The following is a 26,763-nucleotide window of genomic DNA, read 5'->3' as shown; positions in this document are numbered from 1 at the left end:
ATGTTCTCGTATTCAAGTATATTAAACATTAATATTCTTCGTACTTGGTAAGGTAGGGGTCATTTGGCCTCATGGACCCTGCAGACCGACCCCTTTGTGGGAACTTCAGTACACGTTTTAAGATGGGGCCGTAAATCAACACCTGATTTTGCAAGATCCGGAAGGCTGTTTATTTGCCGGTTTTTGTCCCTGTTAGAGCGCTGGAATGAGCTAAAATTGGCGCTTACGAAGGTAATTAATGGCAAGAAAATGTTGAGAGAGCATCAGTGCCACTTTTGAGTATCATTTAACCCTGTTTTATGGGCAATCTCCCACTGACGTGACCATTCTATAAAACCGTTTATGTTGTTCCAATAAAACCAAGGTTGCAACTGTCTGGGGCCCTAGACGTATAAAGCTAGGAGTCCAGCCACGAAATATCCATCGGTAACCTTCGAGACGGAACAATTTTCCCACGATTCTGAGTACGGATGCACTTTCGGAGGAATTCATCAACTGCGTCCTGATCACGTCCATTGGGCTGGAAATTGATGTTGCAATCAAACTAGCCATCACGGATGCTGAAAAGTGAACAAAAGGTGTTTCGCTCTTTGCATTACTGATACTCATTACCAGCTTCTTGAAGATGTCATAGGATGCTAGTTGACTTGCTGTCATTATTGCGCATCGAAAGCAGTTGGGCCACATTCCTTGTCTGAAGGCCCTCCACCCCTCGTAGCGTTTCATTTGCATCCAAGCATCGAAAACATGGCGATAATTGCGACGATCTTGAGGTGCTAAGGACTTATCATTCTGCATCCTAATATTTGCAATGTCCGAGGGAGTGCCAAATATTGCTCCCACAAAGCCGGATATGGCAGCCATTGCAGTGAGCATAGGAACCGTGACTGGTTTCCCATGCTCCATGGCTGATTGCTTAAGCTCCTCATAGAGTGCAATCCGAGATGCCCCATAGGTCACTATTTGAATTGTCGATTAATATTAAGGGTCCAAACATTCAAGCGGCACTTACATGATCTGGTGAACCCAGCTGAGAGCTGTCTTAGGTCAGTAACCATGGAGGTAAATGGAGAAATTCGCTTAGGAGAAATCAATATAATGTTGAATTACTCACACCGTGATAAAGACCTTTGACTCCTTCGGTCTGAATGATTTGGATGCCCGTCCCGATTGATCCTTGTCTTGCTCCATCTGGTACGATTTGCATTCGGACTTTGACTTTATTCCCTTCAGTTTATAGACTGTCTTATCAGAAGTTCACATGTCCTTACTTAGATCAAAAGGATGCGATATCAAAACCGCCATGCAAGAGGCAGATCCACCAAACCACCTGGGGTAGCTTACGTCTCTGTTGACAATCGGGGTTTCTGCTGGGGTGGGCAAAGCCGGTGATACTTTCACTCCAGCCATTTTAAATCACAAAAGACAATAGTTAGACTCTATTTGAAGAAACAGATCTGGAGATTATGTATCTTTTGAATATTGACGAAAGGGGCCATATATCCGAATGCCGATGGCTCCTCTGCCCTCGGGATCTTAAGAGATAGATTGTTGTCATGGATCTCGGCCGACTGGGAAACTAGTACAGCCTGCGCTTAGAAGAATTTCTCAAATACAACTCCAAAGAGACCGTTCATATTCCCTCATAATTTGAGACTCTCTGTTTCTTCGTTCTCTTCTAAACTTGAAATATATCCTTCATCAGGGGGATTTTGTACCCAGATAAGCCCCTCATGCCGAGGATGATCGACATCACGCTTGCCGAGACGGCTATATGGTCATTCGGATAAAATCCCGAAATACCATAGCATGAATTTTGATAGTCCTCTCAGGGAAAATAATTTTGAATCATGCGAAAAAAAAAACAAACAACTTATAAAGAGTTTAATGTGATCACAAACTTCATTCCTTCCGGATCAGAAAAATGGACATTCGGCCTCGCTATTCTTTCTCAACATCTTTGATATGTTTTTTAAAAACCGGCAACACGGGGTATTGGGACGCCGCAATCTATGCTTGAAGCCCGACGTTGTCGATATGAGCAGCAATGGTGCCTTTGCCATCGAATTCTGTAAGCGCTTCTCCATGAGCAAGGTCGCGCTCGAAGATTGCTCCCACTTTGCGTGCCTCGCGATCTTGGAAGACCCAAATCGTGCGGTCTTTTGAAAAAAGAAAGTCGACTTCTTCCAATGTTTTCTGAGCTGTTTCCTATTTTCTGGGTTAAAGGTTGATCCGTCGAGGGATATTGTTTAAGTACATACTGGGTAAAAAAGGTATACCACGATAGCCATGGTATAACAGAGTGTCATAAATACCATGTAAAGTTTCCAACTAGGTGCCATCAATTTGTCAGATATCTCAAGATCTCTTGTTAGATTGAATAAATTTTGCTCACGAGATTTTATTCATAGCCGTGGGAATATAAAGAGCAAACCAAAAGTTCTATGTGCGTCAGTCAAGTTTACTCCGATGATTAATGAAGCCACAACATACTACAAACCAGTTAGTCGCGGAGGTCATGGAAGTTCCACGGCCACGAGATCCTGTGGTAAACAGCTCTGGGGGATAGACCCAGGCCACGCAAGCCCATGTCAACGCAAAGGTCATCACATAGACATAAATAAATGCGATGGTGGCATTAGAGGCCGATTGGCTACTAAATGAAAAATTGGTCTTTTGCGTAACGCTATTGTAAATGGGATCTCCTATAGTCCTCATCAGCGCCAATCTCACTGAGAAAAGTTTTTTTGATACAGACCTTGAGTTTTCATAATCGTGCCTATAAGCATCATTGAAATACCCATGCCGATCCCGCCGATGACCATAGGAGTTCGCCGACCCCATGTGTCCATCCAGTACATATTTGGCCAAGTGAAAACGTTCAAAACAACACCCTGGATACCATTGGCCAGGAGTGAGCCTTTCGTCCCAGTAATTCCTGCCTGTTGGAAAAGAAACACAGCATAATACATGATTCTAAATTAATGAGAGGTGTGAGTTTCTGGATTCGTATAGACAACCCTTTAGGCAGAAGAGCTTTCCACTTACACATTGACACCAGTCACTTGTTGCCAAAATTGCTATCCAGATATCAGTCCTGATTCTCACATTCCGTGTTCTAAGACTCACCACTCCAATGCCAAGCCACGTTCTTCGACGATCCCGACCAAAAAGCATCTCAAGATAAGTTGGAGGTGGGTGCTGCTTTTCCCACTGAATCTTGGATTCGATTTCCAGCAGTTCAGCCTGAACGAACGCATTATTTATGTCGCCATCAGAGTGCATTCGAGCCAGCGCTCGTAATGCACCCTCGTGGTCGTCTCGCTGAGCAAGCCAGCGAGGTGACTCTGGTAGGAAGTACATTGTCAAATGCAAAGATGCTGTAGGGATCATCTGGAGACCCAATGCTAGGCGCCATGAAGCTTCACCGGCCAAAAAGCTGGTTCCATATTGAATCCAAAAAGCAATCAAGATGCCAAAATTTATACAACATTGCTGCAGCGATACAATTCGTCCCCGAATTCTAGAAAGATCTTAGCCAATCAAGCTCTCCAAAGAATTATCACAGACTTACTGCGGAGGAGAAATTTCACTTTGGTATAACGGTACCTAAGTTTCCTCATTTCAGTTGATGGCCAATGAATGAGGACGGAACCACAAGGATCATGTACATACCATCATTGCCAAACAGCCATTTCCCAATCCATTAATTACTCGGCCAGCAACAAGTGCAGTAACATTATTAGCCGCAGTCGAGATCGCCACGCCAATTGTGAAGATCAAAGAGCCCAGCAGAATAGTCTTGCGGCGACCTAGACGATCTGCCAGGAATGCACCAGTCAAAAGCGAGCCAGCAAATGAACCAGCCTGAATGGATGCTGTGATTCCCCCTTGCAGAAAGTCGCCTGGGTTGTTCATATAGGAGAGAAATTGTGGCATGGCCAGAATTCCACCTGGAAAAAATTATCAATGCTTCCAATCACAAAATCTCTGTTTCTCCACGAACTCATCGATCCCGTATCCTATGACTGTTAGAGTGTGTTTTCCATTTGACTTATCCGTAGCTCTTACATATCCAAATGCAACCCCACCGGTGCATGGTGCGAGACCATAGAGGTACGGTTTCTGCCACAGTCAATCAATTGGACTCAATTTGACTATGGGCAATAGCACTGCGATCGCTTACCCACGAGCCACCCATGATGAACGACGTGCATACAATAGAAGGGATTACAGAGACCTCAGACCCGTCTACCCGCTCTACCATGTATTATTTAACATTGTGAGGAGAACTCCGACGGGTAATTTGACCCCCTCAACAAAAGACGAGTGGAGCTCTGGGCCACCAATGGGCAAATATCCGGGGCCCCGGATCCACCTGGCGAGGCTTGAACGCGGAGTTTACAATCTCATTACGGCGATAACATCGGTTCCAGGATCCAGCTAGGTGTTGAGTCTTAAAAATGAATTTTGATAATAGCTTAACCATTCTCTTCTATGCAGTATATTGTCCCCAATTACCAGATAGTAGCCATCTTCGACACAAAAGCTCTATAATGCGGCTAATCCGCGATCTCCCTGAAGAATACCATTTGCTTCAGCGCTTCTCCACCAGCTTTTGGTCCCCCGGGAAAGCTGTATCTCTCCAAAGTCTCTGGCTTCATCTGAACACTGTATCCCGGTGCCTGTGGTGTGACATAATAGCCAGCTTCAGTTCGAGCCGGCTCGAGGAAGTGTTCATGAAGATGATCTACGTATTCGAGGATGCTCTTCTGTCCACTAACGACCAGAAAGTCAATAGTGCTCAGGTGCGCTGTGTACTCTGGAAGACCAACACCACCGGAGTGAGGCACAATCGGTACTTTGAACTTCCGCGCCAAAAGAAGAATTGCCAGCACTTCATTCACGCCGCCGACCCGACAAGCGTCTGGCTGCAAGACATCGATCGCGCCAGCCTGCAACAACTGTTTGAACAAAATACGGTTCTGAACCATCTCTCCAGTTGCAACCCCTACCTTACCCTGAAGGGCTTTGCGGATGGTGGCATGGCCCAGAATATCATCTGGCGATGTGGGCTCCTCGATAAACCACGGCTGGAATTCCGCCAGACATTTCATATAGTCAATAGCCTCCGGTACCGACCAGACCTGGTTTGCATCCACCATTAAAACATTTCCCTGGTCGTATCCAATAACCTCCCTGGCCAGTTGCAGTCGCTCTCGGTCTTCCTCGACAGACCCGCCAACCTTTAACTTGAAATGCTTGAAGCCTTGATCCAAGTTTTGCTGCAACAGCTCACGCATTCGATCTTTGCTGAAACCGAGCCACCCGGCACTGGTGGTATATGCTGGCACGGCACGATTGCTTTCAACTTCCTCCATTCGCTCTGTTTTGCCCTGTTGTGTTTCATAAAGCATCTGAATCGCCTCCTCCGGGGTGATTGCATCGGTGAGATACCGGAAGTCGATGCATTGCACGACCTGCTCAGGGGACATATCGGCGATGAGTTTCCAAACCGGTTTCCCTTCGGATCTGCCCCATAAATCCCAGATAGCATTTACCACAGCACCTAACGCCATATGCACGACTCCTTTCTCAGGCCCGACCCATCGGAGCTGGGAATCCGATGTGAGATAGCGCCACGTCTGAGCCCAGTTCTGCACCAATTCCTCTAATTTACGGTTGACAATCAACGGGGCAAGAAGATCGATGGCACTGCATATGAGATCATTGCCACGGCCAATAGTGAAAGTCTGCCGAGACAGTCAGAGAAGTCAATACAGGGTGCTGAGAAACGAGGGTACTTGCCATTCCATAGCCGTTGTGCTCGGAGTCTGTCTGCAGAATGCAATATGCGGCCGAGTAATCGGGGCCTCTATTCATGCCATCTGAGCCAACTTGGTCAAGAGAAGTCTTTGCTGGGTCAGCTGTGCGCCGTTATATGCCCATTTCAAGCTCATCCTTACCGGGAATCGGACGTCGTGAGAAGTAAATCCGGTGATGGTCGTCATAGTGGCTTGTGACGCTTGATTGAATGGAAAATCAACAATTGCGACCGCAAAAATCAACCATTTTCCATCGGTCCGCCTTGCGAATGCTGTATATTTGGACATTTGCAACAACTACGAGATCGGGTAATTTGCAATTGCCTCATGTGTGACGTGCCGCTGGAACAGATCGGCAACTCCCGCGTGGACCAATCAAACAATTTTCCAATTTTCCGTCGGGTATTTAAATCGGAGAATTCCCTGTGTTTGGTGCCAGCTGTTCATGATGCCCCAAATGCTCGGGGATTGTGGAAAATCGGGGTGCGAGCTGTGAAGATGCGACCGGGTAAATGGATATAATCTGTTCATGGTATGCCATCGTGATTGTGCTTTAACTCCTTCATCGCGTTCTCCTCCATCTGCCGACCTTCCAACTCTTCGGGGATCTGGTTCTCCCACGAACAAGGTTTCAGAATGAGCCCTCCGAAGACCTCAACGCCCTTATCGCAACTGCTTCCTCCGCTAATTCTAGGCGGGGCAGGATTCAGCCATCAAGTCTTTCGAAATCCGACATCTGCTCAAGCGCTACAAGTGTTAAAGCGTGCCTTTCAACTGGGTTTGCGAGCTATCGACACTTCTGCCTATTACCATCCGTCAGAGCTGGTTCTCGGCGATGCACTCTCTCATCCTGAACTGGCTGACAACTATTCTCGAGATCAATACCTCTTGATGACGAAGGTTGGGCGCATCACAGCCACTCAGTTCGACTACTCTCCAGCCTGGGTGCGCCAGTCAGTACTGCGGTCTCTTCAACGCCTGCGTACTTCCTACCTAGATGTCGTATTCTGCCACGATGTGGAATTTGTTCCAGTGGATGAGGTGATGGCTGCCATCGGTGTTTTATTTGATATGGTTCATGAAGGACATGTTCGGTTTGTTGGTATCTCAGGGTACCGCATTGATATTCTTGCTCGCATTGCTCGCCGTGTTCAAGAGAAGCATTCCCGGCCTCTAGACATCGTTCAAAACTGGGCCCAAATGACTCTACAGAACGACGGCCTGGCTCGAGACGGGCTCTCAGCCTTCCAAGAGGCCGGGGTCTCATGTGTTTGCAATTCAAGTCCATTGGCCATCGGTCTGCTCCGAGCAAATGGGGTGCCGATTGGAGACCTAGGCGATTTTCATCCAGCGCCTCAAGGCTTACGACAGGTAGTCAAAGACGCCGCAAAATACGTTGCAGATAGAGGTGAATCATTAGCAGCCTTGGCACTACGATATTCTATTCGTCGTGCTCAATCTTTATCAACGGATGATTTTCGCATTACAACCATCATGGGGGTTACTTCGATCGACGAGCTAGAAGACAATCTTGCAACAGCAAGACAGGTTCTAAAAATATCCAACGAGCAACGTTGGCTCTGGTCATCTGCAGAGATTAGCACAATTAAGCGCGAAGATGACAACAACTTAAGCTTAGCAGTGCAAAATATCCTCGGAACCTGGCACGGCTACTGCTTTCCCAGCCCCGGCGATGGATGGGATGTGACCAAAAAAAGGCCCATTCCTGCCAGATTGTAATCCTAATTCTTCCTCGAGACACTATATATAGAAAATACGAATACAGGGCCAATGGTACGAGATGTCTATGTTCATCAACGGGCTTTCAGTGACCTCGGGCCATCTCCGAGGCTTCTAGTACTTTGGATCCGACGACTTAGAGGGCGAGGCATTCCAGTTAAGCAAATTTACCATATATTGACCATTTATGCACCTAGGATGGGAAATATTATTGTAATTCATTTTTAAACCTCACGCAGGGGGCAAGTCTGGTCGACTCCTCGTTCCCCTTGGCGGTCATGGATTCGTTCCCACCGTCAACGGCTCCACCGACTGTCCCCGCATTTTCCGTCTCCGCATCCGCGCTGCGGTTTTCGACAATTCCCTCCCCGTAGCCCTGAGATGTCAAGCACCAAAATGGCCCACCGTGGTCAGACGCGAGTACTACGAGCCTGTGATTCGTGTACACATTCTAAGCAACGATGTGACGGTCAGCGACCGTGGTGAGTGTCCCTATCAAGAATCCAGAATCCAAGCTTGCACGCTAATCATTAGCCGGCGAAGTCATCGGTGTGCAGGTAAATTGAAGATATTCAGGGAAATACATGTCCTGATGCACTAATTGATACAAATAGAGCGTGAGGAGCCATGTCACTATACCAAAGTCGTTCGCAAGCGCGGTCGGCGCCCAAGATCCAATTCTTATCAAGAACTCCAGCGAGATGGCCTGAGATCCTTCGCTTTCAGTCCTTCCTATAATCAGGCCGGAAGTCCCCATGATACTGTCACCTCAAATAGCACCTCAGCCCATGATGTACCTTCAAACCATGTGCACCCGGAAAGTCGACAGTATGGGCTAGAAACGAATGCAAATAACGCCACGCATCTCGACCCTTCGACTGGTGGAGAGCCCTTGCCGACGCCAAACTCTCCGTTCGTGGCCCAGAAGAATACTCTGGATCGATTCCTTTCAGGCCCGCTGAGCGGCGCAAATCTAGATATAGATCGACCGGCTATGACCCCTAACCATGCTAACCATGTGAGTTTTTGATCCTCCGAAGATGAGCCCAAAGCTGCGCGATATGTTCCGCGTTGCTGATTACGCTTTCTTTTCTCCAAGATTCCTACCACTCACAAAGCCTCGTTGCCACATATACACCAAGCAGTCTTTGACAATCTTCCCACTACATTGCCAGAAAATGTGCCGATGAGACAACCCTATCCCTGTCTAAGTTCCGTGCTGTCTCACTTAGATGGTATTCTTTCCGCCGAGGAGGCTTCTGAAATGCTTGAGCTGTATTTCAATGAGGAGCATAACTCTATTTTCAAGTCCACCTCCCCTTATATGCTTGCACATGTATTACACCCTACATCAGTTCTCCACCCAACAGATCCGCGTCCAACTTCACCCGCTCTTCTTACAGTGATTTTATTCTGCGTTGCCCAAACCGCGGACATGAAAATCTTTGACACACCAGGGGCTCGTGAACGGATGAGTGTGGACCTCTACCAGCTATCATTAGAACTACTGCAGCCTGAGGATCCTGATAATTATTTCCGAACATCAGGTACGCCGATGATCCCCATGTTTAGTTTCATCCGGGAGTTGTTAATATGGTCTAGATGGGTGGCAATTCCATCATAATCCTACTGGTAATTCGCCTGGTAACTCCCACTCGACTCAGGATCGGCAGGCAGTTGGTAAATCACTACTACCACGACAGCTTGGCTCAACTGATATCATTCTCGCCGTTGCTATTCTTACACTTGTTGTATCTGGTGGTCATTACAAAGCCGACGCCCTAAAGTGGCGAGATAAACTCATCAGGATTGTTCGAGCCAGTGGACTCAGCATGGAAGATCAAGATATTGACTTAGGCCCGGTCTTTTGCGGGCTGTATAATGGCGATGCAACATTTCGGAGATGGCTGGTCTCTAAGGAAGAGAGACGTCGTTTATTTTGGCTGATCTACTGCTTAGATCGACATCTTGCACTGTCCTTCAATATGCGTCTCGGGATTCCCGAGGGTACTTTCTGCGTGCGGACGCCTTTGCCGGAAGGACTTTGGCAATCGCTCGACACCGCTGACCTGAACTGCATCCCCGCCTGCCCTCTTGGACCTCCGTCACAAATTACTGGTTCGGGTTTTTTCGAGTATTTCCTACCCCTAGCCAGGGTATTGGGGCATATCATCGATTTGCATCATTTCCGCAGTCACCCCACACTTGGAGATTTTATCACAATTGATGCTATTCGTAGGATTGAAGGCATGATTTCTCATCGCGAGCGGGAACTCATTGGATTAGAGTCTCAATCGCAGGAATTGTTCTCTGCTGGTTCTACGATGTCTGGTTTCAATGAGCGATCAAATGGAAACTCGTCTGGCCGCATAGACCCATTTGGCTCTCCAAGAAACGGAATTTACAAGGATCCTAAACTTCAGCTGGTCAAAGTTTATAGCACCTACTTGCTTCATGTCTTTTATATTTTACTGCATGGTAAATGGGATCCAATCTCGATGATTGAAGATAAGGACGATTGGATCACATCTGAAAGCTTTTTGGCATGCGCCTCTCATGCCCTCAGTGCGACAGAAGTGATCTCTCAGATTCTCATGCTTGATCCAGAAATGGTCTTTATGCCTTATCTTTTCGGCATATACCTGCTCCAAGGCAGCTTCATCCTCCTCCTGTTCGTGGACCGTATGCCGGAACTGGGACCTAACCGATCGGTGGAAGAAGTTTGTGAGACCATCATTCGAGCCCACGAGGTAAGCGTGGTTACTCTGGATACCACTTTTCAGGTAAGTGGTTTCTGGTCAATTTGGATGGACCGTTGAAGATATTGATAAAATGCAGAAAAACTTTCGGAAAGTGTTCCGCTCTATGCTGTATGATGCACAGCAGTCTGGACCTCACTCGTGGGATGAACATAAAGCACGCCGTAGAGAACTACTCTCATTGTATCGCTGGACCCCTTTGGCTCATGGGCTTGCCTACTAAATACCACTCTTAACGTTTCAATGAGGAACGAAGCTGGCATACTTGCCAAATTATAAAGGGGACATCAAAAACACTCCCTTCCATACCGATGTCTGCTTAAAAGGGCTCTCAATTCATTATCTTTTAGTCACCTGAATCTATAGCTCATTTAATATATTGACACTACCCGGTTTGCCTTGTCTGATGCCTACTTTCCTTCTTCGGGTGGACATTGAGAGATTCTGTTTCAGAAAGCCAAAATTCGCGCATTTAAGAAATGGACATCTGGGATGGAGAAAGAAAGAAAATCATTTCTCTTCAATCAAGGATTTCCTTAAGCCACTTAATACTAACACCCACGCTGACTCAAACCTTTTGTGTTACGGCCAATAGAATGGAGAAGCAAAAGCGGGGTTGAAACCAATAGGGTATCAAAAAGCCCAAACTTCCCCAGGCTACCCCACGGGGGATCTACATCGCTTGTCTTCCCTGGTAAAACGTGGGGGCAACAATCTCAGCCCATATTTTTTGGCCGGACTGACAGTAAAACCTAAGAGGCTTTCGCTTGGCGAATTAAATAACACTTCCTTCCGAGGTATTCGGCCCAGCTAAACCTGTTAAAGACGTTTTTATTTCTTTGGCTCATATAACCGAGAATTTACGGCACGTTCTCCCAAATCAATGCTCCGGAGATATGTCGTCAGCCTCGGAGAAATATAGCAATAGCTAGGTGTTCCCCTCATATTGACTCCCACTTTTAGCTTTCACTGTGGGGTACTGCTCTTCAATGCACAAGGAGTAACAAGCTGAAATCCTATAAAGACTACCTCATGGCTTTAGTTCCTGAACTTGCTAAACCCAATTTTTCAAAGGCTTGTTGTCTTTTCCAATATGCTTGATATCAACTTGGACTTCAAGCGCCATAAATGGGCCTTGATCTACTGCTCGGTCTCTGCACTTGGGGCGCTTGTGTTTGGCTATGACAACACATATTATAGTGGAATTCTTGGAATGCAAGAGTTCAAGAACGACTACGGAAATCACTACGAAAGCGGGACAAAAGCGCTTGCAACTGACTTTACCTCATTAACTACTTCGAGCATCTACATTGGTGACATGATTGGCGCGTTCATATCGGGTCCACTCAATGATTGGTTTGGAAGAAAGACAGTTTTGGGAATTGCTGCATTCTTTGTGCTAGCAGGAGGCATTGCGCAGGTCGCCGACACTCACTTTGAGGGTGTCATTGTAGTGGGTCGTATCTTGATTGGTCTCGGGGTGGGGAATTTTACGGTCACCTCTCTTCTCTAGTCGGTTTCTCACTTTATTCATTGGAATGATATCGAACATTACTAACTCTACATAAGTATGGGTGAAGTGGCGCCCCTTGAAATCCGAAGTCCTGCTCTTTACATGTACCAGTTCCTTCAATCTTGCTCCCAGCTTGTTGCATCGGGGATAACCCAGGGCACAAATGAGATCAAGTCGTCACTTTCCTACAAGCTGCCTATGGGTGGACTGGTGATTCTACCTCTGGTAATCCTTCTCTTCCTACCATTCATACCGGAAAGTCCAACCTGGTATATTTCTCGGAATCGGAGAGACTTAGCCGAAAGCTCCTTGCGGAAGGTTCACCAGAACGATGACACCTACGACCCATCTGCCGATATCGCACTAATTGAACAGGCTCGAGAATATGAGGAAGAGCAGTTAAGAGCGTCCTCCTGGAGGTCTCTTCTCATGGACTCTGTCGAGCGTAAAAAGCTACTCTGGGCTGCAGGTGGAATGTATGCTCAACAAATCTGTGGCATAATTTTCTTCTACAACTATGGTGTTGTATTCGCGCAAGAAATCGGTGTCTCTCAGCCATTCACCATCACACTTATTACCATGATCTTGCAAATCATCGCTGTCGGTGCCTCGGTTCTCACCGCCAACAAGCTGAGCCGACGCACAAATCTTCTTGTAAGCACAGGGCTCATCTTTATTGCATTCATTGTGATTGGTGGAATTGGTTCTCAAAAGTTTCTCTCCACTGCCTCGAAATATGTGATTGTCGTGTTTTCATATGTGGTCATTTGTGCCTATAATTTTGGACAAGGTCCATTGACTTATGCAATCACTCGAGAACTTTCTGTGGGTGTGAACCAGAACAAGATTATTTCGATTTCCATCGTGTCTCTCTACTTTTTCCTGTGGCTTATTTCCTTTACTGCTCCTTATCTCTATACCGATGCTGGCCTCGGACCCATGGTGGGTTTCGTCTATGCGGGAACTACTCTCACATCACTTGCGTGGGTCTGGTTCTGCGTGGGGGAAACACAAGGAAGAACACAGCTTGAAATCTCTTTGTTTTTCACAGAAAAGATTCCGGCTCGCCAGTGGGGAACTCATGTATTTTCAGATTTAGCGGCACATATTCACGAGAAAGGCGACGATGATTTGGAATAGCCTAGAATAGCCAATCAAGGATTCGGAATGGAAGACCAAAAAGGCAAAGCACTTAAGCGTTCAACCCAAGTGAATAATACTTTTCATTGAAAATCTCTTAAATTTATCTATTTCCCTGTCATAAGGTGATTGAATTTCGGTCATCCATTCGGTTAGCTTTTGACACGTACCTCCAGGCGTCACCAGATCGCGTAAAGCTGGCTGAACCAGGGGGCTACCCCTCTGGAACCGGTCGAATCACAAAAAGATATCAACCTATTTTTCTTTTTTTCCTTGCACCCGTTATTAACTCTCGGTGTTGTCCACCTCTGAATTAATAATAAGTCATCGGTATCCCGCGGGCTGACTTTTCCGCTCGGCAAAGTTACTCCAATATTTCTCTTCATGTAGGGCGGCCCGAATATCTGAAGCGGGCCCAGTGGACCCAGCTTCCAACTTACTGTGGGTCTAAAATTTGTGATTGTATGCATCTTGCCACCTGGACCAAAGATATTCACATGAATTTCGGAGATAAGAGCAACACAGGGGTCTCTAGGCAATCTAGATTGGTCCGTAGCCCTGTGGACAAGCTTATCTTAAGTGGGTCTTCTCATTGCATGGACTCTATCTCCACTACAGAAACTTAGCAATTTTGGGCAATGTAATAGATTTTTTTGACTCCGTTTAGCGAAAGATATGCCTAACGCCTTCTAAAATAGTATTATGCGTATCATGAAAATTGTCATACTCTCGTAAACAAAACACAAGCCAAGTCCTAAATAGAAATCTAGATTAACAAATGAAAAGTGGTCGGCATCCTATAATCACAGAGCCACCGGTTCTCCAACTCGATCTTTTGGCCCGATTCCTCTTCTTCGGACGGCAATAATTCCGATAATCAGACCGAGACCAGCAAGTCCAGCAGAGCACCAGAGTCCGGTTGAGTATTGCTGAGCAATACCATGTCCTTTTTGGATATCGACTGCCTCAGTCGTTGCAGCTGAGATGGCCAGGGCCACACCAGACCCGATTTGAAACGCAGTGTTAAGCTGAGTGCCGTTAGCGTGATTTCCAATGGAATTTATTAATAAATCAGGCTTACCATTCCACCGCATAAACTCTTGACATTGACCGGAACAGTCGTCAAAATTGTAGTGCTAGTTGTCACAAATATCAAAGACACAGCAGATATACTGATCAAGGATGTTGCAAGAACATTTACCCAACTGCAAAATTCAGCAAAACTCTTAAGTTCAGGGATTCTGAGGGACACATACAAGTCAGAGGTAGACGTCACTGTCAAGGCACTCGGGACTGGAGCCAGAAGAGTGAGCACTAGTCCAGCGAGGAGTAGGTATTTTCCATTCATGTACTCGAGGAGTTTTCCAGTTCCTAGAGACACAATAAAACCAATCACTCCCATTGGTAGGAATCGAAGTGCCGTGTCGCCGGCCGAAAGATTGTCAACTTGCTGTGCAATCAAGACGATATAGTAAATGACATTTTGATAGCTTCCGTAGCCAGCTACTCCTCTGTTAGCCATTTACAACGCGAATTTAGCCGTATATTAAGAACTTACTGAATCCTGCAACCCACAGACCAGCGAAGTTGCGAATTTTCCACAGCGACAAAGGCATCAGCGGGTTACTGATGTATTTTTCTAACAAAGTGAACCCGACCAAAAGCCCAACGGCCAAGATCAACAACACAATGACAAATGGCGTATCCCAGCCGTAGGTACCACCGCTGGACAAGACAAACTGAAGCAAGATAAGGCCGACGGTTGACAATACTGCGCCAAAGTAGTCCATCTTGGGTCTCGCTTTGATGTCCACCCTATCGCGCGGTAGGACAATAACACCCAGAATGTCAAGGCATCCAGTGATAATGACAATGAAGTAGAAGATGTATCTCCACCCAAGTGAGGAGGTCAAGAATCCACCGAAAATAAGCCCCGCGCAGAAACCCAGGGTTCCTGAAGCAGCATAAATAGACAATGCTCGAGTACGATCAATGCCTGTAAAATAGGAACTAATAATTCCAATAGCTGATGGGACGGTCATTGCGGCTCCAATCCCTTGGATGCCACGGAAAACTGTAAGTTGAATGAATGACTGGCCGAATCCAATAGCCAATGTCCACACGGATAGCCAGGCAAGACCCAAGCACAATATTTTCTTTCGTCCATATCTGTGACGGTCAGCGAAAAATTTTTGAATTGGTTCTAAAAGAAGAGTCTGTTACCGATCGGACAAGGCTCCAGCGAGAAGCAGGAAACCACCAAATGTCAAGGTATACGCGGAGATCATCCACTGCAGGTCAGTGCTGGAAATTCCGAACTCCTCTTGAATTGATGCCAGTGCCATGTTAGAACTTGTCATGAAGACATTATCAAGAAATTGGGAGCCTGAAGTTACCAGCAAGATCAAGGTGCCTCTCCAAGATCCCAGCCGGCCGAATTCCTCTGGGAGTTTCTCCAATACTAGAGTCTGTTCACTGCCAGCAGGGGAAGCAACAGCAGTATTCGGAGTCTCTGGAAACGGAGTTCCAGGGCATGAAATAATGGTAGGCTCAATGACCTTAGGAAGAACATCCTTCTGGTAGATGCCTTCGTCGCTCCTAGTGGCCTGCTGGCCCCAGAATCGACGAACCCAGTTCAAAATGGCCATTTGGAATCTTGAACTCTGGTCTACCAAAATGAAAGAAAATACTATGCTTACAATTTATAAGATCCTCAGAAAAAAATCTTAGAAAAAATCTGAACTATGGAGCAGGTCCAGTGAAAAAAAAAGTGGGTTTTACCCGTTCGGGCAGCAACCGCGGGTGGATCGCTATCGCACGCAATGATCGAGACCCTCTCGAGCACATCAAAATCGAACCATTGAAGATTACATTACACTTGTTCCTTTTTAGGGAAGAATCGCGAACATACTTGAGATGTGGATATTCTTATCCTCTTCGGGCAGCCAACATTACCAACAACCCTCACTGCACGAGACGGAGGGTCAAGACTTAGGGGAAGGTCATGGCCATCGAGTCAAACACGTGCGATGTACTTTCGAGGGCTTGCGATAGCAACGTGTTGGGATTTAGAGACCTACGATAGGGTCTCACCGATAATTCAAATAATATCTCCTATTTCTCCTTAGTAGATTGACCATGAGATCAAAAGTTCCAGCATGCATTCCCTCGGAGATAAATCAGAGTGTGTATTCGAATGAGATCTATTGAGCTTTATTCAAGATTCAAAATAGATTTTCGTTTTTCCCCCTTCTGGACTCGTTAGTTTTTATCTTTCAGGGTCTACATAACCTTCGGTTGATGGTTTGGCTGAATTTAGTTTCGGGGTTGGAGCTCAGAAAGTGTCAGCGGCCTCACAATGCCAACTGTATTTTATCTTTTATTTTCACATTTAATTGATTGAATGGTCTATATTTCATCACTCGGATACAAATTTCGCCCCACAATAACGATTACTCTCAGGTCTACGAGTCTCCACCTCTCCAAAAACTCGAATTCAGTCCCCGTAACTTTGGGAAATGAACCAGGAATCCCAGGCACTTGGGGACTTGCAAGCAGTTGCGTCATCACCACAATCTGGATCTAGTCCGCTTCAGAATACAGAGGTTTTTTAAACATCCACGGTCATTTCTCGAGAGAGAAACTCGTCTTTAGGAAGTTTGCCAACGCGAACTATTCCTTCGGTGGGAGTATCAGAATCCTACCTCAGACCCGTCTTTAGAGGCTATGAGAAAGCTATGGGTGTATTTAAAAGGGCTGGAAGCTCTGTGAGAGGAACATTGATACATTAGGGGAGGTGGGGGGAGGGCTGCTTCTCGGGCTGGATATCTCTTGTTCCTTTAAGGACTGGGGTGATAAGTACGATTTTTGAGTGCGAAGCGCCGTTGTACGATGAAATAATTACCTGGCCGGCGACCCCGGGATCTCTTTTTCAGGAATCGGTAAAGGCGATATTTTCAATACCGAGGTATCAAAAATAGAAATGCCCATTTTGAAAGGCATGTAAAAGGCACATTAGGGGTGGTCACGATGCTCGAGGAAGTCCACTTTTGCTGCGCATCAAGCAGCCTTGCGCGTAGACCCCTGTCGGCTGCACGGTTCAGCTGAGCCTGGTGAGGGAAAATCTGCAGCCTGTGAGATTCGAGATGCGTCTGGCGCCTCTCTGTTCAACCTCTCTACTACAGACCCCTAGTGGGCCCTTTTGGGATTCTGTCCGGCCCCACTACCGTCGCCCCTCTGCGGCTAGGTAAATCACGCGTTTCGAAGTGGACATTGAAATCGGAGATCCCCCGCCACCAAAGTGATCACGGGTGATTATGAATGGCTGGCACATTTCGGCTGACGCTGGCTTATTTTCCCGCCCTCGATACCCGGCAAACTTGTCATCAACTACAAATACATCATTATGTCTAGACTTTACGACTACATTTACTAGAATATTTAGAAATTGAGGAAGAGGCAAGGAAAATAGACATATGATTAGTATTCTCGTCGAAATAAAAGAGAGGCCAAAGGATCCATCAAGTGATTAACTAGTCAATTCTGTTTCCCAATGTAGGCCAGAACCATCCATATATATATCTCGTAGGTGAAACATCATTTTCTATGAAAAAGCCCCTAAGGCCCATTTCCAACATATTCCTAGCATTAAAGTACCAGAGAAATCTCAATTCAACTACAGAAATAGATTTTGACTTTAGTCGTGACCATAAGTATGCATGTCGCATCTCCACTGTCTTGGATCAGGATGGTTAATTTGGAATAAAGAAGTGCTCAATAAGTAGGTAATTACGGGGAAACTACCATCAACCAGCACCAAGTGGTCGAGCAGTAACTCGGCTGACGCATCTTCCTTGGTCTAGTGGTCATGATTTCCGCTTGTCATTAACACCGATAAGCGCGGGAGACCGGGGTTCGATTCCCCGAGGGAGAGTTCTTTTTTGGCAGTGATTCTCTTTCTTTTCTTTTCTTTTCATTTTTTATTTGAAGTACTATTTATTGCTTTAACCAGCTGTTGCCCCCGAGAGGGAGTTCTTTTTTGTTTCTGTCTTTTGCTTTTCCAGTACTATCGCTCTAAACACCTGTTGCGCCCACGACGATAAAAATTGAATCCCTCATCATACGTCCCCTAGACCATCCATCCTTGTAGAGATTGCCAGTGGCCAATGGAGGTAACGTCGCTCGTGACTGGGGGTCATGGCCGTAAAAAACAATCAGCCCGTACGCCCAAGTGATTTCTTCGAGTACCTAAACCTTTTCGCAACTTGGTGGCTGTGTATTGAGTGATTAATCAGGAATACAAAACAGTGAGCGCTTTCAAATATGTAACTGGAGGCCCTCAGCAACGTAAACGCAGACTGGACGACACAACCAGGCAGGCACCACTCGCGCCTCCGAGACTTCCCCAACTGCTCACTCACAACATGAACTGTGTCTCATTGGGCTCTACAAGCATAACTCCCATGACCTCCTCACCCTGCACAATTCATTCCATCCTACCCAATCTCTGTACTGACTTCAACAACACTGGGCTCTAGGATCACAGAGTACGGAGAGCCAGTATGCACTTTTGGATAAAATGGGCATTGTGGGAGAAGTTGAGTTTTGTGTGTCTACCATTTAGCTGCACCAGAAACATTCCTCTCTGACAGGTACTGACAAGCTTTGCACTGATAGGTACTGGCAGTCCTGATTGTACGTGATGACAAGCTTCCACACGATTCTGCAAGGAGACTAATCTTTCGTAGGTCCTCGTTCTTGTTTACGGATGCTGTGTTTTGGCATATAACAGGTGGTCGACCCGACGATACGCAGCCTCAGAGGCACAGCAGAAGGAAGAAGAAGCCGAACTATATCCCATGCTGACAAAAGACGATGTTCCATTCGGAGCAAGAGCACTGGAGCGAGGTGTACAAGTCGAAGGCATTTGGATTTCTGACCATAACACTCCGCTTCCCAGTCTGTACAATCATGGCACGCCCGCACTTCCCGAGAGCCATCCATCAAGTCCGTCACCGAGGCCAATCCCTATTCGGCCTTCGAGCCCGCGATCCTCGATGACATTTGAGAGTACCAGAAGCACGCGTGCATCATTGCCGCCGTATTTTCGGCCAACCTTTAAGCCAGAGACCGACATCGTTGCCGCAAGCAACTACACATACGAGCCACAGGGACTCGACGGCCTCTATTCTCCTGAGATGTCGTTCAACATCCCCCCTCCCCCGGCATTTTCAAACGACACAGCGAAGGGTTTGTCACTGAGAAGCGCGCCAGTTTCCATTCACGAGTCTGGAGGGCGAGTCAAGTCATGGACAGGGAGCGCATCAGACCTGGCCTTCAAGGCCACGACGTGTTGGATTCGGACTTGGGTGGCAATGACCCCGCCTCTCGGCGGCCAGGCGAGCAGCATCGAATTGCACGGATCAGCAGTAAGTGTCGCAGCTGGCCCCCGCTAGGACATTGGATCAAGAAACCAACACCTCAGTTACAGGAGTTCTCCGCAGACGCTCCTCAGAGGAATTCAGGCGCAAGATGAGCGCCATCTTCAACGAACGAATCCACATGAGCATGGCCCCCGAACGCCTCCAATTTGACCAGATGTTTCGAGACCAGAGACGACATATGCGAAATTCGATTCTTGCCCCAATTCGCTCATGGAACCAATGAGATTGAGGTCATTTCGACCAATCAGTCCTGATCGCTTTTCTGGAGAAATATCGGGTATCCCCAGGGAATAAATAGCTGTGAATTCCCTCTAGAAGCCTGGAAGTGAGATGAATTGGAATTCAAGTGATACCGGGGGTGGAATCATAGATCTGAGACTCTTTTGTTGAGAAGAGATCCTCATAGTCGTGAATTACCGGAAGCAGAGATTCGGTGCGCGCAGAATGCGGTGTTTTTCAATGTTTCGTCGCATGGACAATTCTATTTATTATGCCATTGCTGATGAGACGGACAGATAGGCTCATATGATGTCCAAGATGACCAATAGACTCTGTTCGATGTATAGAATCAGACCGCTAAGCCGTGAGATTGATCTTCTCATGGAGTGGAGAAAGTACGATAGCCGTCACCCTACCAACGTAGGCACCCGCTTGTTGCCTGCACTATTTGGGACTCCCACGTGACTGCGCGACAGCCTCGACGCGTCCGACACGACGACAACGACTAACATTTCAAAGTCCTCGTGTTTTGCCACCAACATGGTGTGTTCGCAACTCAAGACTGCACGGTGACTCATTTTTTTTCAATCTGGTACGTTGTTGCCAGTCTCATCTAGAGTATTTATTGGTATTGCGTGTTTCTGACCCCTGGCCTGATCCATGCTTCCCGGCTTAGGCATCCTGCAGAACATAACCGAGTTTGGACAAGACCTGACTCGTTGATTTAAAGTTCACTGATCGTTCTGAAATTGCATTATGACTGCCGATATGGAGAGCCAAGGCGAATATGATGAGAGTGGGCTTCCTGGCCCTGGTGCCCCGACCCCGCTCTCTGCGCTTGAGGTAGGTAATATCAGGGACAAAATCTACTCTGATCCTCTTCACAAGTACCGATTAAGGACTAATGATCGATTCTAGGGAATTGCAGGATTGACTGCGAGGGACATCAAGCTGTTTGTTGATGCTGGATTTTATACTGTCGAATCGGTTGCCTACACGTATGTCCTACACTCACCCAAGCCTTCGTCCTTTGCGATCAATCTCCCAGAAGCCTCACGATCCATCGGTCTATACTAAATTAAATATTCTTTCAAGACCAAAACGCGTACTAGAGCAAATAAAGGGGATTTCAGAGCAGAAGGCTACCAAGGTGCTAGTGGAAGGTGAATTGATCAATCTGCGATGCGATGAAGCTATTGGTTCCAAGGCAAATAAGCTAATCAGCCTCTGCTAAATAGCTGCGAAACTGGTACCTATGGGTTTTACGACTGCGACAGAGATGCACCAGCGACGAAGTGAACTCATCTCCATAACGACAGGATCTAAGCAACTAGACACCCTGCTCGGCGGCGGTATCGAAACAGGCTCAATTACCGAGCTCTTCGGAGAATTTAGAACAGGCAAGAGTCAAATTTGCCATACACTTGCGGTGACTTGCCAACTGCCTTTTGACATGGGTGGTGGCGAGGGCAAGTGTCTCTACATTGACACCGAGGGAACATTCCGACCGGTCCGCTTGCTTGCGGTAGCCCAGCGGTTCGGACTTGTCGGGGAGGAAGTCCTGGATAATGTCGCCTATGCACGAGCCTACAACTCGGATCATCAGCTGCAACTACTGAACCAAGCATCCCAAATGATGTGTGAGACTCGCTTCTCGCTTCTCATTGTGGACTCCGCAACTGCGTTATACCGAACTGATTTCAATGGCCGTGGAGAGCTGTCCTCTCGACAGACCCATCTGGCTAAATTTCTGCGCACGCTACAGCGTCTCGCGGATGAATTTGGCATTGCAGTTGTCATCACAAACCAAGTGGTTGCCCAGGTTGACGGTGGCCCGAGTGCAATGTTCAATCCTGACCCCAAGAAACCGATTGGAGGCAATATCATTGCCCATGCCAGTACTACGCGACTCAGTTTGAAGAAGGGCCGAGGCGAGACTCGTATTTGCAAGATTTTCGACAGTCCCTGCCTGCCAGAAAGTGATTGCCTGTTTGCCATTAATGAGGATGGCATCGGTGACCCCAAGGAGAAGGACCTGGAGAATGACTAAAGCTTCTATGTATTTTTTATTATTGTTTTTATTATTGATATGATGTTAGAGACTTTATGAGACAGAATTGATCTTTTTATTTTCAATCCCGTCTATCACGAGTCGTCGAGACTGCAGTAGAATGTTGAGAGGCCATTTTGGAATTATACCCAACCTATAATTTGAAAATTTAAGGGAGTGATATATTAAATATCCATTGAACCGACTAGTATTCTGTAACATCTTCTCTTGGTTCTTAAATTGGGGGTTGCATTGATGGGTGTTGTGCAAACCTAGACACATAGTGACTGAAGGGACAACAGCAGTCGGCCCGCGCCAAGACTTTGTTTTTTGAAGCTCCAACTTCCGCCTTGCGCCCTTCACCTTCCCGCCTGCCACCAGCCATGGGAGTCTGAATCAGTCCTGATTCTTGTCGAGGCTCCGCGCTGTTCACCATGGCGAAAATATACAAGGACACGAGAGTTGACCTACAGCCTTTTTCATTGTCGACGGTCGCTAATATTCAGATCTCGACACGTGAGGGCGCGTTCCGTCGGCCTCACTTTTCGATCTCGTCCTCCAGTCAGCCCGAAGTACCGATCGCTAAAGACGAAGATGAATTCGCCCGACGTTACCTGGCGACTCAGGGCGCCGTCTACTTCAGAAAACGCAAAACCTACCCGAGAACGTTCGTGTGGCGAGTCGTGGACGATAATAAGGTGCTAGAACTGAAATGCGCGGACTTAACGAAGAGTGGAACGGAGCACTCTGAATACAATATCACGCTGCGCCTTCACTTCCCAGATCAGATTCTTCCTTCGGGAGTGGCTTTATCCGATGTCGAGGATCATGAAATCCTCAGTGTCTTTGTGATTACGGCATCGAAACACCTACACACCCTCTCCCTCCGTCCTGAGTTCTTCCGGAGGCTGGAATCCATTGACGACAATGTGACAGAGTGGTGCAAGACATGTGTCCCCGCACCTCTTTCTTTCTCTCACCCCCATCGACTTTATGCAAGCAGCCCACTGGAGCTGTTCATCTCTCTTGACAATGGCGCGCTTTTGCGACTAACTCGAAGGGCCGGAGATGATGGTAAGTCTTTGAGGGCAATTCCAGCTACCTTGGGTTGAGATTGCTGACTTTTTACCTGAATAGGCTCGCACTGGTCTCCTTTGACATTCGACGAGCGAACATGGGGCGCTTCGATCCGTGGTCTGGTGAAATGGAACGCGCCGTCTTCTATGAAACACGATGGGCGCAACATCGATATGAGTACTGCCAATGCCATTGCTACCACATCCGATGAGACGTACGTCTTCGCCATCTGCTTGAACCACACTTTAAAGATTTGGAATCTTGCGACGAACAAATTAGCTGCCACGAAGGACCTTCTCGGCCGCCCAATGGATCCCGATGCCGTACCGTATACCTTGAATCCCGCCGAAACCTCTTTCATCCGGGTTTTCAATGCTGAGAGGGCGTTGGATGGGGCAAATCGCTTTTTTGTCGTGACATACTCTCCCTTTGAAGATGGACGTTTTAAGTTCTGGGCTGTCAAGGGTGGCTTAACATCCGAGCTTGTCATTGAGGATCTATTTGCAGACGCTGTGTTCCGCCCGGTGGACCCCGACGTCACAGGAAACATGTTTTGGAGCATTGCCGACTTCCAAGTCAAACCGGCGGAAGAGGGCAAGGGAATGGAGCTGTGGGTTCTATGGAGGAACCATGGGCTTTATCAGCTCTATACTCTTCACTTTGACCTTCAGACCTTAGAGGCCGACTGGTCTACGAATTGGGTATCAACAACATTTGAAACGCACCGACAGGAGCAGCTACCCGCGGCGACACTCGACGATGTCGTGGATCCGACTGAGAAGTGGCTCGCTTACCTCTTACACCCAAATCGTTACCTCCCTGAAGTCCTTGAGACGGCCCTTGCCATCTACCAAGAGGCTCTCAAACCCCTTTCGTCGGTCTCTTCCGGAGTTTTGAAGAGAGATGTGCCGCTTCCAGAAAGGCTCTGTTCTACTATTGCCGCTATGGTGTCCTTGCGCAAGTACGCCGACGATGAAATGGACTACTCTCGATACCGAGAGGATACAGATGCAAAGTGGCGCCAGTTCTGGCAAGTTGCGGAGGACCTCAATAAACGCAGATTTGAACCTGTTTCCCTTGAATACGACACCTACCTCGAAATGCCTTGGCTTCTTCTCACGGATGCGTGTGCTGTGATTCGCGAATGCAATACAGCCGAGCTACTTCTACACAATTCCAGCTCTGAACTCAGTGCTGAATTCCCCAAAATAAAGGACCGCTGGAGACATCGCAACCTTCACGCCGAGCTTGGTGGTTTGTTCGAGCAAGCATCTTCCTTGGTCAAAGTCGCAGCCGATTTCAGAAAGAAGTTTTCTCCAGAGCTTGATGCGGCGTGTCGGGCCGCTGTCGAAGTTGAAGTTTTCAACGAAGCATCCTCGTCTATCGCTGACCGTATGGACAGCTTCCGGGAACGATGTGAGTTTGGAGATCGAATTTCCAATAAAACTTTTGATAGTCTGGTTGCTGCACTCAATGAGTATCTCGATGCCGAAAACCTATCTGGGGATGCTTTCTACGCAATTATTGATACAGTTCCTCTCGGCTTCCATGGAAAGGATTCAGAGCTGCTTTCAACTTATTTCGGTTCTCGGATCGCTGTCAGTGGCGCACTAGAGACAATTCTTCTCACCCGTCAGATCCTCTACGATCTCCTGATTCTTGTCACTTTTGTGGATGGTGAAATTGAACAGGGCGAAACTTCTCAATTTGATGCTGCTAATCTATTTGCTACGCTCATTGATCTTCTTCGTGAATATGAAATGATGTACTGGCTCAGTTCCAATGTTCGGAAATGTCCTGATCGCTCTACCAGATCAGGCGGAGATGCCTCAACGCCGGTTTTCTCATTGAAGGACACAAAATCCCAGACTAAGAATATCAGGACTGCGACCATTTTGGAGGATCTTTTCGTCACGGACATTAAGCCTCGACAGGCTGTTGGGCTGCCACAGAGTTATACTTTGACTCTCGGGATTCGGGATGTCCTTGCCTGGGTTACAAGACAAGGCGAAGTGGCCTATCCAAACGCCTTGGCCTACATTCAGTGCGACCTTATTGCTAAGAACAACATTGACCTCGCATGGGATTTCCTTCGCTTCCAAGCAAGCACTTCCTGGGCGACATATGTCAAGGGCCGCTTGCATGTGGCAATTTCCGAATTCGACACTGCAGCCATTTACTTCCGAAAGGCTGCATATCTTCTGTGTAAGTGTTTTGAAAGTCTTTTTCGGGTTGGTCATGAATATTCAGTCTGCTAACGAAGCCTATAGCGTGTGGCAAACCTTTGGGTAACCTGCACGAAATGTCGTCGACCCTTCTCGATCTTGTTTCCGTGAACTGCTTCCACAATGGTGTTCCAAAATATTACCAGCATATTCTTTCTGTTTTTGAGCAAGTGCGCTCCTTTTCTCACGTCGCGGATTTCGCTAGCCTGGCGCTGCAGGCCCTCGACTCAGAAGCATGGGCTGAGCACGATCCTGAGTACACGAGCATGCGGACAGATCTGCTTTCGCGACTATTCCATGCATCGCTCAAGACCTGCCAATTTGACCAGGCCTACTCCGCCCTGGCTCGGTACCAGGATCTTGCGCTGCAGAGATCCGCACTCAACTCTCTCGTCTCGAACGTCCTGTCTGTATCTGGTCCTGGTACCGCTGGTTTGAAACAGATCCTTCGCTTCCCTACCGCACTTGTGCCCAATATCGCCTCTCACATCGATGATATTCTCGTCTCTCTCGCCCGAAAACAGGGTACATTCTCGTCATGGCTTGATGTTGACACCGAGGGCGAGAGTTCTCCGGATTATCATCGCATTCTGCAAGCATACCGCATCGCTCGCAACGACTATCGTGGTGCTGCCGAAATTGCGTACCAGAATGTTCAACGCCTGCGCCAAGCCAGAGATGCACCCTCGTCCGTCCTTGTCCGCACGGCTAAGAAGGAAGCCGAAGAAGCCGGAGTACCAGAAGACGATGCAGAAAGCAAGGAAATTCGCCACGAGCTCTTGTCGCTGATCAATCTTCTTGCCTCTGTTGACAAGAGTGAAGCTTACATCCTTGTCGATAATGGACCACTTGCATCGCACAAAGCAGCATCTCCACAGCAGCGACGCACCAGCACCCAGGCAGATGATGACGGCAACGTCTTCATGGAGGATGCCGAACCGGGCACTCCGACTCCGTTCGGAGCTAGGCGCAGATCAACCTCTAGTGTCGGCTCGATCACATCCGGTCGCAGAGGCAGCCGATCGTCGGTTAGTGGCGGACGCGGCAGCGTATCATTCAAAACGCCCGTCACTGAAACGCCCCAGGAACGGGTTATCGTTACTCTGGATCATCTGCGTCGCGAATATCAATCCGAACTCGATCGAGTGAGTCGGATTGAGCGCGGCGATTGGGAGTTTGGTCTTCTGGGCGATGAGGATGAAGACGTTGATAATGATGAAACGATGGTTCTTTCATAAGATGGCGGCATGTTGGGGCAATCTACGATTTGTGCTTCTTCTGGACTGTTCTAAGATCTTGAATGCGGCCGAGGTATTTAACGTCTTATCTCTCTTCGTATTTGTTCTTTTCGTGAATGTGTGGGTATGTTTACAATAAGACGGTTGAGCACCCTGTCCAAATAGTCTCCCTTCTGTTCTTCTCGTAAGGTTAATCTTGTCTCATGGATGTGGTGCAAAATAGAATCCAAAGTTTCTCATGATACGTGCTCAGCCTTGCGATGTAATGATCGTCTGAAATAGATCCTCCCTCGGCAGGAGGCCATGCCTAGGTAGTGCAGTCATTTGACCATCTCCACTAGATGTACATGTATGGCATGAAAAATCAGCTACTGTCCATCAGGCTGATCTATTTGTGCTTCTCGTAAGCTTGATCTTACATATGCTGCTGTTTATGATTCTACACCATTGAAACACATTGGGGACAATCAGATTCTGACATTGCTGTTGATCGATTCAAATATCCCTTTACATCGGAATTGTGACAGTGTCAGG

The 26,763-nt window shown here is 47.4% G+C and overlaps 10 protein-coding genes across 10 annotated transcripts; 6 read left to right on the top strand and 4 right to left on the bottom strand.

The window, feature by feature from the left end:
* Nucleotides 1–297: 297 nt before the first annotated feature.
* On the bottom strand, nucleotides 298–1,410 carry N7462_000579 (uncharacterized protein; the record flags this gene model as incomplete). The annotated part of the gene is made up of 2 exons (XM_057072305.1): nucleotides 298–959; nucleotides 1,272–1,410. 2 exons carry the CDS (start codon nucleotides 1,408–1,410, stop codon nucleotides 298–300), a joined length of 801 nt encoding a protein of 266 aa, XP_056938835.1.
* A 600-nt stretch (nucleotides 1,411–2,010) lies between these two features.
* On the bottom strand, nucleotides 2,011–4,201 carry N7462_000578 (sugar porter family MFS transporter; the record flags this gene model as incomplete). Its single annotated transcript, XM_057072304.1, has 12 exons — nucleotides 2,011–2,208; nucleotides 2,262–2,331; nucleotides 2,396–2,442; nucleotides 2,494–2,705; nucleotides 2,759–2,976; nucleotides 3,049–3,080; nucleotides 3,130–3,523; nucleotides 3,575–3,609; nucleotides 3,676–3,953; nucleotides 4,007–4,022; nucleotides 4,072–4,125; nucleotides 4,187–4,201. The coding sequence occupies 12 exons, from the start codon at nucleotides 4,199–4,201 to the stop codon at nucleotides 2,011–2,013; spliced, it is 1,569 nt and encodes a 522-aa protein (XP_056938834.1).
* A 361-nt stretch (nucleotides 4,202–4,562) lies between these two features.
* Nucleotides 4,563–6,011, bottom strand: N7462_000577 (enolase C-terminal domain-like protein; the record flags this gene model as incomplete). The annotated part of the gene is made up of 3 exons (XM_057072303.1): nucleotides 4,563–5,753; nucleotides 5,809–5,913; nucleotides 5,967–6,011. The coding sequence occupies 3 exons, from the start codon at nucleotides 6,009–6,011 to the stop codon at nucleotides 4,563–4,565; spliced, it is 1,341 nt and encodes a 446-aa protein (XP_056938833.1).
* Nucleotides 6,012–6,461: 450 nt separating this feature from the next.
* On the top strand, nucleotides 6,462–7,565 carry N7462_000576 (uncharacterized protein; the record flags this gene model as incomplete). Its single annotated transcript, XM_057072302.1, has 1 exon — nucleotides 6,462–7,565. One exon carries the CDS (start codon nucleotides 6,462–6,464, stop codon nucleotides 7,563–7,565), a length of 1,104 nt encoding a protein of 367 aa, XP_056938832.1.
* A 1,985-nt stretch (nucleotides 7,566–9,550) lies between these two features.
* Nucleotides 9,551–10,384, top strand: N7462_000575 (uncharacterized protein; the record flags this gene model as incomplete). The annotated part of the gene is made up of 1 exon (XM_057072301.1): nucleotides 9,551–10,384. One exon carries the CDS (start codon nucleotides 9,551–9,553, stop codon nucleotides 10,382–10,384), a length of 834 nt encoding a protein of 277 aa, XP_056938831.1.
* A 1,033-nt stretch (nucleotides 10,385–11,417) lies between these two features.
* On the top strand, nucleotides 11,418–12,977 carry N7462_000574 (uncharacterized protein; the record flags this gene model as incomplete). The annotated part of the gene is made up of 2 exons (XM_057072300.1): nucleotides 11,418–11,836; nucleotides 11,894–12,977. 2 exons carry the CDS (start codon nucleotides 11,418–11,420, stop codon nucleotides 12,975–12,977), a joined length of 1,503 nt encoding a protein of 500 aa, XP_056938830.1.
* An 803-nt stretch (nucleotides 12,978–13,780) lies between these two features.
* On the bottom strand, nucleotides 13,781–15,625 carry N7462_000573 (uncharacterized protein; the record flags this gene model as incomplete). Its single annotated transcript, XM_057072299.1, has 5 exons — nucleotides 13,781–14,005; nucleotides 14,059–14,182; nucleotides 14,234–14,480; nucleotides 14,536–15,146; nucleotides 15,201–15,625. The coding sequence occupies 5 exons, from the start codon at nucleotides 15,623–15,625 to the stop codon at nucleotides 13,781–13,783; spliced, it is 1,632 nt and encodes a 543-aa protein (XP_056938829.1).
* Nucleotides 15,626–18,555: 2,930 nt separating this feature from the next.
* N7462_000572 (uncharacterized protein) lies at nucleotides 18,556–19,643 on the top strand (the record flags this gene model as incomplete). Its single annotated transcript, XM_057072298.1, has 5 exons — nucleotides 18,556–18,583; nucleotides 18,664–18,671; nucleotides 18,725–19,226; nucleotides 19,283–19,405; nucleotides 19,468–19,643. 5 exons carry the CDS (start codon nucleotides 18,556–18,558, stop codon nucleotides 19,641–19,643), a joined length of 837 nt encoding a protein of 278 aa, XP_056938828.1.
* A 752-nt stretch (nucleotides 19,644–20,395) lies between these two features.
* Nucleotides 20,396–21,689, top strand: N7462_000571 (recombinase RAD51; the record flags this gene model as incomplete). The annotated part of the gene is made up of 4 exons (XM_057072297.1): nucleotides 20,396–20,482; nucleotides 20,558–20,637; nucleotides 20,735–20,802; nucleotides 20,878–21,689. The coding sequence occupies 4 exons, from the start codon at nucleotides 20,396–20,398 to the stop codon at nucleotides 21,687–21,689; spliced, it is 1,047 nt and encodes a 348-aa protein (XP_056938827.1).
* Nucleotides 21,690–22,123: 434 nt separating this feature from the next.
* On the top strand, nucleotides 22,124–26,229 carry N7462_000570 (nucleoporin Nup120/160; the record flags this gene model as incomplete). Its single annotated transcript, XM_057072296.1, has 3 exons — nucleotides 22,124–22,763; nucleotides 22,827–24,971; nucleotides 25,037–26,229. The coding sequence occupies 3 exons, from the start codon at nucleotides 22,124–22,126 to the stop codon at nucleotides 26,227–26,229; spliced, it is 3,978 nt and encodes a 1,325-aa protein (XP_056938826.1).
* Nucleotides 26,230–26,763: the final 534 nt, after the last annotated feature.

The sequence above is a fragment of the Penicillium macrosclerotiorum genome, assembly GCF_028827735.1.
Source record: "Penicillium macrosclerotiorum strain IBT 26536 chromosome Unknown utg000001l_segment0_segment0, whole genome shotgun sequence".
Taxonomy (NCBI): Eukaryota; Fungi; Ascomycota; class Eurotiomycetes; order Eurotiales; family Aspergillaceae; genus Penicillium; species Penicillium macrosclerotiorum.
This window is presented reverse-complemented; position numbering and strand designations above follow the sequence as displayed.